The sequence below is a fragment of the Cynocephalus volans genome, chromosome 7 (genome assembly GCF_027409185.1).
Source record: "Cynocephalus volans isolate mCynVol1 chromosome 7, mCynVol1.pri, whole genome shotgun sequence".
NCBI classification, from domain to species: domain Eukaryota; kingdom Metazoa; phylum Chordata; class Mammalia; order Dermoptera; family Cynocephalidae; genus Cynocephalus; species Cynocephalus volans.
The window spans coordinates 10,542,967-10,559,621 of record NC_084466.1 but is presented as its reverse complement, the minus strand read 5'-3'; the positions used below and the strand labels follow the sequence as shown (position 1 = coordinate 10,559,621).

At 39.4% G+C, this 16,655-nt stretch overlaps 1 protein-coding gene across 4 annotated transcripts in view; it reads left to right on the top strand.

Moving 5' to 3' along the window:
• LOC134382523 (putative methyltransferase-like protein 21E) overlaps positions 1-16,655 on the top strand; it is a 123,092-nt gene that overhangs the window by 19,203 nt on the left and 87,234 nt on the right. For 3 of the 4 annotated variants that reach the window (XR_010024081.1, XM_063103132.1, XM_063103133.1), the window contains exon 5: positions 748-1,024. Coding sequence is in view for 3 of the 4 variants with exons in the window: in XM_063103132.1 (XP_062959202.1) it covers positions 748-1,024 (277 nt within the window). In the remaining variant the exon portion in view is untranslated. Of the gene's footprint in view, positions 1-747; positions 4,490-16,655 lie in introns of those variants that run through there. The other variant, XM_063103131.1, reaches the window with a different exon arrangement.

Genomic DNA, 16,655 nt, shown 5'->3' with positions numbered 1-16,655 from the left:
CATTTGTTCCTGCCAGTTTTTTCTTGAAAATAACCACCACTATTCACTTGTAACTTGGAAATTATTTATATCTTCTTGATTTAAGCATTCTGTCCTGCATCTATACTCTTTGTCTTTATGAGCACTATATGCAGGCTATGCCTAGGTTTTAAACACCTTCGATAGGAAGATTTGCACTTACGATGGGTTCAAGTTGGAAACGTGTGCATAAACATGGTTGTCATGATACTTTCCATCATGCCATTGAAAAGACTTCTTTGCTCCCTCCACTTCTTGCATGAGCACTTCCTGTTCAACTACAGGATACATACACTTGTTCCGTCTCCCATGACTGAGGCTCAGAATTCTTTTAGGGAAATACCCATTCATCTTATAGTAATGACTTCTGATGTCACGAGGGTACCAAATATTTAGAACTTTCTTTTCTCTCAATTATTTTTCTCATAGAATGTAGTAGATAAATAGAAAAAAACAATAACAAAATAGAACAAAAACAAACAAACAACTAGGAGAACAGAACAATGCAATGGTGTGCAAAAGTACCACAGGACTCTTTTTTTTTTTCTTTTTAAGGGAGGCATATAGCTGCCTTAGCATCCATTTTGAAAGGTGTTCCCTTTCTATGTGTGCTCACCAGTCTTCTCTAGGACTAGCAATTGCACAGAGTAGCAGAGTGCGTGTTGGCTTGTTATGAGATTGCTTTACCTTATCTCACGAGGGTGACTTTTCCCACTGTCCTTTATCCAGGTGCTCACGTGACTGCCACAGATTTACCAGAATTACTTGGAAATCTGCAATATAATATTTTCCGAAACACCAAAATGAAATGCAAGCATTTGCCTCAGGTTAAAGAACTCTCCTGGGGAGTCGCTTTGGATGAAAACTTCCCCAGGTCTTCCATCACTTTCGACTACATCCTGGCAGCGGATGTTGTCTATGCTCATCCTTTCCTGGAAGAACTCCTCGTTACCTTTGACCATCTCTGCAGAGAAACTACTGTCATCCTCTGGGTCATGAAATTCAGGTTGGAGAAAGAAAATAAATTTGTAGATAGATTTAAGGAGTTGTTTGACCTGGAGGAAATTTCCAGTTTCCCTAGCCTGAATATTAAGTTGTATAAAGCTATGAAGAAAAATCAGAGGAATGCATGATATCCTCGATTGAGGATATGGAAGAGCTAAGGCAATTTCCAGTAGGTTATTACTGCAAAGAAAACTCTGAATAATCTGATGTACCAATGGTTTTCACAAAGTAAACTCCCACATATACACATATATACCCCTACTATGTGAATAGAAGATAGTTTCCCAAATTTGCCTGCCCACAAGGTGGGGATTTTCCTGGGTCTGCTGGATTGGAGAAAGCTCACTCCTGGTCTATCTCCATCAGCTCCCAAGGCCACCTTCTACTTAAGTGGTCATAGGAGCTTTTGGCAAAGTCACACTGTGCAGTCACTGTCTGCTCTCCTTATCCCTCTATAGCACCATTTATTATTATTGTTATTATTTTGTTAAATGGTGAGATTATTATTTTTAATGTACAATTACAAAATGATGATTTTAAATAATGATATCTCTACAATGAACATTGTTATACATTCTTTTAAACATAGATTTATATGGTTCTCTCTTTAGAAATAAAGAAATTGACTCTAGTGGGACCTGCAAATAAATCTGAAAAGGCAGATACATAATGTAACAGTAACTATTAGACTTTTGTAGTTTTCATTAGTGCCAGCGTACTGGTGGTCTGTCATCTCTGCTTGGCAGGGTGGGCGTCCTGTGTAACCTCTGAAATCAGTCAAGCTTGTAAATTTGAGGTTATGGGCAAGGACGTTTCACTCCACTAAATGAAAAATGAATGGAAGCAAACATAAAAATAGTTGAGATTTTGGAGGCCTCATTGTTTTATTTTTAAGCCAAGTACAGCTATTTTGTATCACAGAAACAGAAATAAACATAAAAACTTTGGATTGAAAATACACATGAAAAGATTTAGGCCTCTAATCTCAAATAACCAGACATATGGCTGGTTTTAAAATTTAAAGCTCTTCTGAAGAACATATATAGACCTAGATATCTCTAATTCTATGTGATTTTTTTTCACATGGGCCTTAGAGAGTAGAATAAAATCTGAAGTAATTAAAGTCAGTGCAAAAAGAGCAAAGAATTAGGATTTTGTACTATGTAACCGCCTAGACTATATTTATTGATTGGCAACTATTCTTTGGTGTCCCCAGTACTGTTTTAGGCTATCACTGTGCCCTGGGGCTGACACCTACTCCTCTAGAGCCAGTCCTTTCTGCTTTGCTTAAAGTCATCAGTCCATTCGGGGTTGAGCATAGCCAAAAAGACGATTTCCTTAGACTCTGATCTGTAAGCAAGGATGCAAATGGACTCCAGTGGATTTTTTGGTATGTGTGGTTCATAGGACAACTCTCAATAATTCCCAGTATGTACACGGATTTTTGTTGTTTTCACAGTCTTTTACTTATATAAAGCCATTTTATCCTCATTACCATTCTAAGATGTGTAAATAATATCATTATCCCTACTTAGCAGATGGAAACTGAGGCCGAGAGGCCCCAGGCCACATGTCTGCAGAGTAGCAGCCATGGGACATTCAAGTCCCTGTCTGTTTGAGCCTGTGTTCTTAACCTCTGTACCATGTTTATGTATTTAAAACAGTAATTTTGAAACAAGTGAAGTGTCAAACCCTTTTTGAAACAAGTAAAGTCATTTCTTCAAAATGAAGTATATGCTGGAAAGATAAGCAAATACATTGGAAGAAAAATAACAACTGTTCCTTCTTAAAACTTTTGTCTTATTTTCTACCCAGGTAGGTCAGGGTGGGCTCATTTAGAAGGTGACATTTCAGCAAAACTGAGAGGAGGTGAGGGAAGCAGCAGTACAAATATCAGGGAAGTGTGTTCCAGGCAGAAGGAGCAGCCATGCAGGGCCCTTAAGACAGGAGAACACCCATCCTCTTGAAAAGTCAAAGAGCAGTGTGCTTGTGCAGGGTGGGCAGGGGAGACTGGTGAGAGAGGAAGTCAGAGAACCTATGGGGGGCTAGATTATGCAGGACTTTTGTTGCAGGCTGGGCTCTCCAGAACCAGACTTTGAGATGGAATTCAGTGTGCAGGTCACTTATTGGGGAGTGTGGTTGGGACGAGGACCTATGGAAAGGAGTGGAAGGAATTAGGACAGAAGTAGGTCGAGCTGCAGAGTGGGTCCCACCACAGCCTCAGCTGACCCGCATAGAGCACAGGGCCTAGAGAGGCCTTTGGGAGTAGTCCCGATCGCGGCAAGATGTCTGGGCCTTGGTAATCATGTGGCTCAGTCACTAGATGCGGCTGTCCTGGGAAGACTCTGTAACTAACCTCAGACGAGGTGACTCTCTTCCGCTGAAGCAATCCCTGGGTGTCTGCCAGGAGCTCTTCCAGCAGCAGGCGATAGGTCATTCTGAAGAGGATCTGGGCAGCACATGACAGCATGAACCACGCATTTCAGGCCACTGAGAGAACTTTGGTTTTTCCTCTGGTGAAATGGAGACTCGCTGAATGGTTTTGAGTTGCTGGTTTTGAAATAATATTACTTCATGTAAGGACCACTCTGTTTGAGAAGAATGTAGAGGCAGAGAGGCCCTTTAGGAGGCTGCGGTGGACATCCAGACAATCCAGAGGATGGCAGCCCTCAGCAGGGAATCTGCACCAGGGTGGGGAGATGTGGGCAGTTCTGGCTGTGTTTGGAAGCTGAGCCGCAGGCCTTTCCACCCTGCAGAGTACAGAGTGTGAGGGAAGGACAGTCACGGCTGACTCTCAAGTGTCTGATTGGGATTAAGTACATAAATTTAGAGTCATCAGCTTCAAGATGACTTGTGAGGCTCCTGCAGGGAGCAAGAGTGAATAGACAGAGAGAATACAACAAAGACTGAGTGCCCTGAAGCACGCCAACCTTAACAGATCAGATATAGGCACATTTCGAGATTATTTTAAGAGATTCTGCTCTTCCACCCGATTATATTAGTATCTGTTAGCTCTGAAAAATATGAATTTAATACCACAGTGGTTTTTGACTGGTCAGTAGAGTTCCAAGGTTCCTGAAAGTTGCATCAGAGACATCTAAGGGCCTGAGTGCCAGAGGGGCTGCAGCAAGGATTTCGGGGTAAAAAGAAAAAAAATGGCTTTTCTGCTAAAAAATGTTTGAATATCACAACTAAGTTATTTTTAGGTAGAATTGATGAAGTGTCCTTTCAAAGACAGCGTTAGGACCAAACCAACCATATGGTTCTTTAAAGTTCCTCTTTCTCTACGTGTCAATCTGTCAAGCTTAACGTTCCGTTTCCATTGTTTTATTCTGTTTATAGCATTCCCTCGCAAGTCCTAACACCCGCCCACACACATCATGTTTCTCTTGTTTCACTTCATTCTGTGTACTTGTCTACTCTTATCTTTTTGCTGCAGTTTCTCCACATTTTTATAGATTCAATTTTACAATAACTTAATCTTAAAAGATGTAATTTGAGTAGGATATTTCTTTCTTACAATTTTTTTATGACTAGGAGTTGTTTTGTTAACTTCAATCCAAGGGAGTTATAGTATGAATTTTTCACCTTCTAATCTGGCTTTTTGACAAGCTAGACTATGTTATTAAATATCTCAGTCCAATTCTCACAGTAACTTTCTGGATTTCCAATAGAATGAACATGCTGATTGTCAGAGTTTTAATAGAGGTTACAACAGAATAACTTCTGCTCCTCAGCAGGCATGGTAACCCGCAGGTGAGGTGCTGCAGCTTAAAACTATACACAGGTGACCATGAGAGTTTTTTGCCCCAGACTGTATCAACTGACTTTAGGAAACTACAAAGAGCACTAAAATCTTGTCTTAGGATTTAATGATATATCCTCTTTAATTTGTACTACTTTTTGGAACAAAATTCTAAAAAAATGTTTTTCTTATTCCATATTCATATTCTGTTCTTTTTTCTTGGATAAAGTATTGGTGGCATTGGGTACTTACTAACAGATTTGCAGCCAATAGTGAAAACTCATTATTATGGGTGAAAAAAGATGAGGAAGTCTAACAGAACAGTGTTCCTTTCTTTTTATTTCCTAAGGCCTCCGATTCCAAGACTTTGGTGTTCTCTGTACATGCCTGATCTTTATAGACAGAGACCATGTCTAACTTGTTTAAAGAGTGCCAGTTGCATGTAAGCATATAAATAATTTCTGAATAGTCTTTGGAAGTAAAACATATCCAATGATACAGAAAGAGATTTACACGCACTGACTTTGAAAACAAGCTGGGGATCTGGGTTCAAGATAGAAAAGAATTAAAGTTGACTTTAACTAAATCGAACAAGGAAGCCTATTGATAAGACTAAAAGAAAATTAATATACAGTGCTTCTTCCCACTTCATTTCAATTTAGTTTTCATGGAAATACGTATGTGGAGAAAATAAAAATTGTCAAATATGTGCATTTTTGTTTTACCAAATTATAAGGCAATAATAGGAAACAAAATTGAGAATGTAGCAGGTAAATGTGTTCTTAACAGTGGGGGGGGGACACTGGCAAAGAAAACTTAAAAACCTATAGTATCCTGTGTGTGTGTGTGTGTGTGTGTGTGTGTGTGTGTGTGTGTGTGTGTGTGTGTGTGTGTGTGTGTGTGTGTGTGTACCCAGTTCTTTATTCTTCTTTATGATGCCTGGAGTGGTCACAAACAAGTTCCGCACCTAGGTTTTGTCGTGTTTGAGTTTGTGATGTGAAATTAAATCTAGCATATTACCTGCAAGCCCAATGTCAATATTTGCTCTGCTTCCAAGTTCCACACAAAATCAAAGACAGTGTTGTGTATAATTATGTAGTAGTAATAATGGGACAGTTGTGTCTTAGGTGGCTTTAGTTAGCATCAATTAGTTCGAGGTCATATTAACTTCGTTTGCTAAGGATTCCTAAGCTGAACATTAGTGTTTGCTCAGAATGTGTATTGCTGGGTAGTATTCAGCTTGCTGGGCATACACCATTGACTGCTTCTTCTGTTGTACTATCCTTTGGCCTCCATCATAACAGTGCTTTTATTGGACAAGCTCAAAGGCAGGATTTTTTTTCTTCTCACTTCTCTCAATTTCTTTGTTTTAAGGCAATTGTCTTTCTCTGAAATTTAATCAAGTTTTAGAATTGGCACTCACCATCAAGGAATTCTGAGGATCACTAAAAATGAAAACAGATGTCCAGGTCAATTTTGTGATAAATGGCATTAATAGAAGAAAAACTTAGAAAAATATTGGATATCTGCTGCCAACCACTAACACTTTGCCATACCAAAAAATATTGTTTGGTTTTTTAAACAAAAGCACAAGCAGAATAAGATCGAAACATGCCATTAAAATATTTTGATAGCAAGGATTTTTTCCTAATGCCACAAATATGAGACAGGGGTTTTTGAAAACCACTTACTTGGCAAATTGCTAGATTTTGTAGTTTATGTTTTGAAAATTTCTATATTTTCATTGTCCACAACATATAATATCCATAATCTTCTTTGTTTTAATTGTAAATTATGAGTCAGCCTCTTACCTTCACTGGATTTTTTTTTTTTTTTTTGTTTTAGTGTTATGATTTAGTTTGGGTTTTCTTATCTAGTGCCATGATTTAATTTGGGATTCTTATCTCTTTCTGTGTTTTCTTTGTTGATAGAGTATAAATCATAATGACAAAGGTTGTCTCTTTGTCACAAACCATCATAAATAAGCCGAAAGGATAGACCATAAAAATGTAAGAAATTCTTAGATTAAAAACATGAGTAATGTTTCTACCCACCTGATGTTCAGAGGTAGAAGTACAGTTGGCAACTGGTAAATTATCAACACCTTTCTACCAAGGATTTCTTCCTTCCTTAGGATCTCTGTGATTAATAGGTAGTCAGTTTAAGAATTAGAAGGATGTCAAATGTGATAAACACATTTTATAACCATACACTGTAAAGGGGAATCGAGGAATAATTCTGTGCAACATTCTTGGGGTGAGGGGAACAAAGCACTAGAGCTCTTGAGAGCAGATTTCATATTTTGTTGAAGTAATAACTCAAGGAAGCTTAAAGACAACCATCAGAATGCAAAACAATTAATGCAACTGTCTTTTTCTTTCCTCGGATTTTAGTTTTTCTTCTTTAGGAGGACATCTAATGGTTGTCATTCATTCACTCAATATTTTTTGAATACCCACAACACACTAAGCCAGGGCTGCAGACACACAGTGAGCAACGGAGACAGGAGCTGGTCCTCAGGGAGAACTTGCACTCAGTGCAAGTGGGCAGAGGTAGAGATGTCAGTGGCACAGCAAGGGACGTGTGTGCAACAAAGCAGTGGTAGGTGTCCAGAGACGAGGAAACCTAACACACAACCAGAGAATAGTGGGGGCTTCCTGTAGGAGTGACCTGTGGAGGATGAGGGCAGAGATGAGAGGAGGGACATATTCCAGGCAGAAGGAACAGCTTGTGCTATGCTTTAGAGGCAGATGAGAGTGACCTGTTTCAACCACTCACTGGAAAAATATACCTTCTGCTAACCCCTTGCTGAAATAGTAACTACTATTAACAAAATACTCACTGCTTTCCCATCTGTTTTAGAAATTTTCTTATATAGCATCTCACTGAATCCTCCCAGCAATCCTAGAGGTATTATCCCAATTTACCTATGAAAATATTGAGCCTCAGTGGGAATGTGCAAATTTCGGAGGTTGCACACTTGTGACAGTTGGAATGGGGACTTTGGTCTGTATGGCATCAAAGCTTGTGCTTTTAAAGATGTTTTTGTACATTCTCCACTCTGAGCCCAGCAAGAAAAATCCTGAACTTGCATCTTTTTCTAGCTAATTTGTAGCTGTCCAGTTTAGTGAACCTTGTCTTTGCCTCCTGAGTGCACATTAGCTTAAGTGGGCTACTCTTGACATGTACATCCCTGGAAAGATGAACTTTCTCCAAGAGTTATGGTTTTATAAGTGTATGTATACAGACAAAGACTTAAATACATTTTTCTTTGCAAGAAATGTTGGACACATATTAGGTGAATTAATTTAAAGATATATGTTGATCTTAAAACAGCCCGTGTGGGAAATTAAAAAGACCCTCTTATGTAGAAGAGGCTCTGGGGTGGAAGCAATAGCTACTCTTGTTCTTGAAATACAGCTCAGGGAGTGCACAGTGAATGAAGCCTAGTGTAGGTGCCCTCGGGTGACTTCTCAGCAGCAAAGGCCAAGGGGGTGGGGTTGAACTTTAAAATGCCATCTGATATGTGTGACCAGGCTCTGTGAATGATGCCAGCGTTTATAGGCCTGTCACTGGGAGATGACGCTCACTGCGTCAGCAGAGAGTTAAGCCCTGGGATGATGTGACAACAGCAGTTCCTGGCAGCCACCTTTCAGCAGCCAGTTCTTCAAGGCAAGGGCACATACCGACTCAAGCAGCACAGCATGCTAGGGCCACAGAAGAGGGCAAAGGGACTGAGTGGAGACTGGAAGGACACTAGCACCTCTGACAGCAAAGTGCTTGTCGAAGTGGAAATGGCCTTTGGTGTCCATTAGCCTGAGATTGATCCGATGATAGGCACCTCGCTTCTGGGAAGGTGACATTGCTGAGTAAGCCCCAAACCCTGGCTACAGCCTTCAACAGGTGATAGGACGTAAGCCGATGTGGGAGTGGTGGCTCGGAGTGCTGCCATGATATCAGAGGAGGCTGCACTGTGAGGGCGGGGCCTACTGCCTCTGGAGAGCAATGGCCAGGACGAGTGGCCATGGAATGTTCCAGAACTGAGAGGAGGGAAAGTGTTGTCTTTAAAACTTCTGGTGGGAAATGGCTATCCTGGGCAGAAATGGAAACCCTAGGGAGAAAACCTCAAGGTTATTGAGGAAAAGGAGTCACAGGATAAGTTTCTTTCTGGAAGCCATTTTATGGTTTATGATCCTGGTTGATTTCTAAGCTGGCCAGCAGAACTGGAAGCCTGCTGATTGTCATCTCTACTAAGCAAGTGACTGAATATGGGGTTTGATAAACACAGAAGTCAAAGCCAACATCTGAGAAAATTTCAGCTCAGATGCTCATGTAATCTGTCTCAGATAAAGTGCTAGCTTTGGTTCTATTTTATGTTTCTACCAGCTAGGTGAAAGTCCAAGGATTTGAATGCCAGTTCCCCAAAGCTCCCAGAATAAAATTTAAGTCTGAAATTACATATGATTGCCACTGGGAGGCCCCAGTGATCTGCAAAATGAACTTTCCCTTCTGAATAAATAAGGGAAAAGAAAATAAATGATTTAAACAAGTGAATTGAATTATGAAAGATTATATGCAAATGCATCAAAAGCGGTAAGGGGTAAATACACAACAGTATAATGTGATAAATATGTGGTGTTGTCTTTCTTAATTAGAGACTGTTTAAATTCCACCCCTTGCCTCAGCACTATGCACACTTTATGAAATATAAACTCTCCAAGAAAAGGACAAACAAGGGCTGCTTTCCAGTTCTTTGAACACTATACAGGTGTTTGGCTCTGTGTGTGTGTGTGCGCGTGTGTGTATGTATGAAGGGGAGGAGGGGAGGGGAGGAGTGTGAGAGATGGAGAGAGGTAGCAAGGAGAGACTACGTTCAGGTGGGAAGAGATATTTTGATTCTTACAACCTGTGAGAAAAAGTCTGTTCGGACGTTTCAGATTTCTATTTCTTGTAATCTAGCGGTCCTTAAACTTGCATGTGCATCAGAATCACCTGGAGGTTTTGTTAAGACACAGGTTTCCGGACCCCCACCCCAGAATTTCTGATTCAGTGGATCTGGAATGGAGTCTGAAGATTTGCATTTTTACCAAGTTTCTGGGTGATGTTGACGCTCCTGGTCTGGGGACCAGACTTTGAGACCTACTGTTGTTGTACATCACACTTCAGCCTTCAGGTGAGTCATCTGAGATGGGGCATTTTGGCACGTGAGGGAAATGCCTCTATCTAGCTGTTCTGCTGTGTGTGCGCTCAGTCTTCTGTATCTGCTGACTCACATCTTTAAAATACACCCTCTTCCTGGAAGGGACACTCCTCCCAATGAGGCTTTCCATGAACCACCTAGATACATTCATCTAGGCTCCATCTTCTCCAAGTGCTGGGAAGAAAACCGTATTCATCATTGTGTGATACAGGCTAATGTTTTTGCTTGCAGTTAATATTCTTTTATGCTATGTGCCATTATGTCCATCTGAAGCATAGTTATAAATAGTCTATGAGATGAAGAGAAAGTGCGAAAACATGTGCAAGGATTATTTTATAGTCAAAGACTAAGGGGATATTTCTTGAAATTCTAGCCTGGGGACTCTGAATATAAAATGCTTGTAAGCTATTAAAGAACAGACAGTGACAATGTCTAATTTTATTGCTACAGTGTGTAATAGCTCCATATTCAGACAGGCTCTTAATTTAAAAATGTGTTGATGCTCTTAGTGTCAGAGATTTGACTTCCAATTTTTATGTTGTCTTTAGATAGAAGGTACTGATATATCCAGATAGTGACAGCACTGAGGTTAGGATCTGTGGTGGTACAGAGGAGTTTGTCGGGGCTGGTCTGGGGGCGGGGGGAAGCTCAGCCAGGAAGAGATGTCAATTTCATCATTGTAGATGCGTACCTGGGCCAGCAGCCTGTTTGTCACCACTTTCACCATCTGCTGCATAAGCTAGAAGATGGTTGGCATTGCTGAGATTTTTTTTTTTTTTTGCCACAAGCAAAATATTCTGTAAGTGGGGTGTAGTATATTTTCTCTTCAAACTTGCGATGAGCTAGAGTCATATTCTCCCATGAAATTGGCGTCATTAATACCTCCAACTAGATAATCTTCATGAAGTAATTTGAGAAACTAGAATTCATCATCATCATTGTAAAAGGCAACTTTAAATATAAATCAGGATGTTCTGGAAGTCGGGTGGGGGAAGAGAAGGGTTCATTATCTCTTTCCTAATGTGAGCATGCAGTCACTATACTGATGCTGGTTCTAAACCTTGGCCATCAAGTAGAACCGCCATGAAGCTTTATAGAAATGCTGTTTCCCTGGCCCTGCCTCAATTCTTTGAATTAGAACCACCGGGGGTTGAGATGGGTGCATTTTGGTGAAGAAATCTATATTTTTTAATGCTCCCCACAAGATTCTGTTGATTGGCCATTTGGGAGGAAACATTGGCTTCATGTAAGTGACTAACTTGCCCAGACTTTCTCTCTTTGCCTCTTACTGAATTCTTCATGTCTTGTGATTTACTGAACCACTTATGAATTTCAAGTTTTCTCATTGCATGTAATTGCTAAATGGAGAATTTTCCACCTGACAGACTCCAACTGTATTGAAACTAACCTCTGCTGTATCTTAAGATGCATTTTCCCTGGAGCTCAGTCAATACAGAGTAGTTATTTTTGGAGGAAAGAAAACATACTGTCTTACCCCAGCACTGGAATATTAATCTAATCAATAGAATTGGAATATTACCACATTAAATACAAACTGCATCCTTTGCTCAGCAAGCCACAACACTACCATTGTGAAAGAACCCAAGAATTTCCGCTTCACAGAACAGGGGCTCTGTTTGTTACAAAGCAGTGTTCAGGTGTTAACTAGAAAAGAATACTCAGCAGGGAGTGAGAGTATGTCAATCTTAAGTGAAAAACCGAGAGTAACTGCCCAGGTCTTCAGGGAGGACACTCTCAGGTTTTCAGTGCTTTCATGGCCAGGTCAATTCAGCAACATTTATTATTTCCACTCTCTGTCTGCATCAATTGGATGGAGGACAAAAAACTGACAACAAAGCCTAACAATATAAGAAAATAGCATTACGTAAAAAAGTGTATGTAAAGAGTACATGGAATCTCTCTGCATTATTTCTTACAACTGCATGTGAATCTACAATTATCTCAAAATAAAAAAGTGAACAAAAGAGTTGTGTGTTCAGACATATTACTTACAGACAATGGACGCAAACTCTCTGTCCTTCCCCTTGCCCACCTGGCCTCCTCCACATGTGTATGTCTAGGGTGCATGTAGGAAGTACTCAAACAGTGTGCGTGAAAGGCACATTGCAAACTCAGGGTGTAGGGTGTTGTAGCACCGCCCTATACCGACGGGTTTCTTTGAGCAAAGAAAGGACTTTGCAGAGCTCTGCATGTTCATTATCCTGTTCAATCCTTACAGCAATCTTGTGAGCTAAATACTATTATTCCATTTTACAGATGATGAAATTAAAGCATAGTAAGATTAAGAGAATTGCCTAGGTCACCCAAGTTATAAATAGTAGAAGAGGGATTTGAACCTAAGTCTAACTTTGAAGTTTATGCTTTCATGTTTTTATCTACAACCCCAATCTGTAAGGTAATGGTATTCAAATCTGCTGGCATCAAATAGTATTTCTGGCTCATTGTGTTGCTTTAGAAGAAACTCTTGGCTCCAGAAATGATTCAGAATTCTCATGCAAAAATTTTTTAAGTGTGTTATGAGTTAACTAAATATATTGACTATTAGGAAGCTGGAATATAAATTTCAGTTGTCAGGAACCTAGAATTTAAAGAGTTTAGGAACCCGACCTCTTATTTAGTGCAAAAGTGTTGTTTAACAGATGGTAAATGGGAATTCTTTCAGAAAAGAGACCTCTATCTCTAACAAAGCAGTGTATTCTAATTATGAGAAAGTACTTCCTTACATGGAGCTGAAATCTGCTTGATTCTTATATCCAATAAAAAATAAGCCTTTTCTACCAAAAAAAAAAAAAAAAAAGGGCTTTTCTATAAAATTGCAAGAAGAGTATAAGACTGTCTTCCCTCTTCCGCTCAGGCTAAATATCTCCAGTTCTTTTTCGATTGTTTGTCATTTGACATTACATTCAGAATCCTGATTACACTCCGTGGACATACTCCAGTTGTTCAGTATCACCACTCAAATTGTGGTCTTCAAAACTTGAGGTGGTGCCACAGAGGTGGTCTGACCAAGAAGGGGAGCATTCTTTCTGGACATGCTTAGTACCTTAGTCATGGGATACAGGCACTTCACAGGTATGGGAGGAAACAAGAAATGTTCCTTCTGGGACTCTGACTTTAGTTGGTATGTAGGAAATGTAGTATTGGAACCCATTGGTGTATATATCTGGGTCCACCTAGGGAGAATATCATATGTGGTATTTCCTGTGGAAATTCCTGCCCTCTGTAAACACAGAGAGTTATTTTCTTTGCAAGATTAGAGTCCAATGTTTCTCTTATGGTAACTGATGAAATTACTCAAACCAGTGCAAGGGCTGAGTAATAGGTAAGAGAGAGTGGCCATCCTGCAAGGGCTGGGAAATTGTAGGTTCCAACCCGAACTTGGCTCCCAGGTGAAGGGTCAAGAAGGTATATGATCTTTATACTTGTCATTTTTCTTGTATGGGTAGATTTATTTAGGGAATTTGAAAGCCACATTCAATATTTTCTTAAAATCATTTGTGTTTTCTTCAGAAAGCCCAAATTAAGTCATAGTAATAAACCTGCTTTGGAACTTTCCCTTTTTGCAAAAAAAAAAAAAAAAAAGTCTTGCCATTAACACAGACTGATCATTTCAAAATAGCACAGAGCCAAACACAGCCATATTGACCTTTAGAGCTGGCATATTTATGTCCACTTTTAATTTGAGTTGAATTTCCTATGTCTGTTTATATTTCGCTATTGAAACACATACGAACCACAATACTGGTGTAAAAATATTACTCTTCTCACTTTTTTAAAAAAAGATTAAGAACAAAGTGCTCTAATCTCCCAATAAGCAAAAGAACAATACATTAGTCACATTATGGCTCTACTCTTTGAATTGCTCAAGAACTCCAGAGGCTTGCTTGGTCTTGAAAAACATGGTGGAGGATTCTTCATCCAGGGCAGTTGATATTGTTACTATTAAGCAGGTAGTGCTCTTTCCCTGCTTGTAGGACCCTGATTCTCCTCATGGACTGCAGAGATGGGAGCCACAGGAGCCCTCGCCAGCGTTCTCAGGGTCTGTGCTCAGTGTCTAGCTCTTTGCAGACACCTATCATAGGCATATTTCTATTGGCAATGTAACTTTCAGGCAGAACATTGGCTCCCATCATGTCTCTGGGGAGAGATTTTTAGTTTCTAACTTCAATTCCTTTTAGAGAAATTATTTCTCTTCATAGATCATCTTACCATGCTATCTTGTTTAAAGCTGTTTCAAGTCTTTTGAGGAACTAGGCACATATAGATGTTAAACCTTAACTTTACTTAATTTTCTCATAATGCAAAAGGACATCAAATGAAAATGACCTCTCAGGTGAAAAATCTTTAATAGACATAGCTTCTCTCATTTGTCTTGGCCAATATCTGCATATATGGCATTTTATTTTTTTATTAGGAAAGAGGTTGTTGCTACATCGAATGGCCTCTACATTTTTTGTTTTCCTTTCCTTTGATAGCAATTTAAAGATGAATTCTTTAGGTTTTGTGCCTTACCATTTTGAAGGTTTCCAGCGTTGTTACTGACAAAAAGAGAGTTCTGTTAGAATTCGTGTTTTATTCACTGAGGAAATACATCAAGACAATAATAAGCTGATTTGGAATTTTAATAGACCATCAGCAATACAACCAGGCAGCTGTGATTAGTCGTCAAGAAATCTGTTGCATTGGGAGTTAGATCCTTAAAATGTTTTGTGCAGGGCGCAGGAAGAGGAAATTATTTGCCAGTAACACATCCTGTCCAGGCAGAACTGAGTCGGAAGATGGTATCGTCTTCTGCTTAGAAAGGCACTCTGCAGGATGCTCAGTTTTGTGCATCTCTTTTCTGTTTTCTTCAAAGTTTTTATTTATAAGAGAGTTCATTGGAAAAAGCCCTTCTTGAATGTAAAGGCAAAATACAAATGCCAGGGAAAATTCATATGGGATTTAAAAATGCTCTTTCTCATCAACTTTGGGATGTTGCTGATAGTAAGTCAAAGAAAAGAAAGAAGAGAGCTTTTGTAGAGGCAAGAGTGGATTATGGAGTCTATTTGATTAGCTGTACTAATAGGTGTTACCAGGAAATACAACAAGAAAAATCCAGCTCTTCACTGTGAGTGTGTTAATGTGAAACAATGGAGTGATTTAGTTTATTTGCGTTACAAATTCAAGCCAATGAAAGCAAAAATAAAAATTCTCTATGTAAACAAGGATTTATGCAGACATATCAATTTCTCGAAAATGATATATTTGGAAAACAGGACAAGAATATATAGTTTCTGCATGAGAACAGCATGGACGGATTAAAACAACCATGAGACCCTTATTAAAATGTTTCCTCACTTCCCTGTGTTTACATTTGTAACATAAACATTGTTAATATTTATTTTTTCCTTAATTTCCTGGGATTTGTGAGAGAAAAGAGAAAGTAAGAACAGAATAAAACCTTTGCCAGAACCAGTTAGGAAGTAGTAAAAATTTTACTGTCTAGTTTTGATACAGATTAAAAACCAAATGAAATAGCTTATTGTGCAAAACCATATTTAAGCTGCTTATAACTTTTTAAAAATACTTTTCCCTTTTGGAATCAAGTAAAACTCCTGCACAATACAGTACTTGTTAACTTCAGTGTAAAGTTGAAAAATTTACCTGGTTTTGAGTATTTAAAACGCCTGAGGGGAAGCTTGGGAAAATGCGATTTTCAGGTACATTTTGTAACGGGGAAGTGACTATTAGCATAGCTATGTCCATGCATCTGTCCGTGTTTGAAAGTGTGTGCTCTGGGTGCCAAAGGCAAAATGAATAATGTACAGGTCTGGATCCCCGAGGCCGAGGCCCAAGGCAAAGGAGGCGAGTGTCTGCAGGGCCAGGGCCGAGGGAGGGGCCGGCTGCTGGCCCAGACTTGCCATTTCGCAGTCACATGAAATGTGCTCACTTTTCTATCATTGTTCATTCTTTCTGGACCTTGAGTAGCCGCACAAGTTTTTGAGCTCAGACTTTAGTAAGAAACCAAATGCACACTCTTCTTAGTTGAGATAAAATCAAGATTGCATGTAAAATCAGGACATCAGGAGCAAATGAACATGGGGCTTTGTCACTGAAATGCTTTTTCATCCTTCATTCCAATGTAGCATTTGCTGTCTTAGACACCAAAGGCACAGAAAACACAAACAAGACCTTTGTGAAATTGTAATATTTTAAGATAATACTTTCCTTGATCTCCGTGAGGCTCCCCTGGATTAAAGTCTTTCTGGCTATTTTCTAACACAGGTAGGAGACATGCCACTTGCTAATGCCTTGGAGCATGTAATAGTCCAACATAGTGATGAAAACATCAAGACTATTTTGAGGGCCAAGTGTCTCTTTTCTCGAGTTGAAAATAGAGGTTCTAGTCTTCTTTCAAGAAGTGTTTCATCAGCCATTCAGTTGCCCTGGCTAGAAGCCTCGCAGGTATCTTCAAGTCCACTTTCTCTTAACTTGTGGATCATTCCTTCATCAGGGCTAATCAGTTTTACCTGCTAAATACTGCCTTTAAAATAGCCATCAGTCTCCTCACTATTTTTCTTCTACTCTGACCCATTTTCCACAGTGTTATATTTTTTAAAAGTTTATATTTTTAAATTTACAAATAAAAATTGTATATATATATATATATCGTGTACCACATGTTCT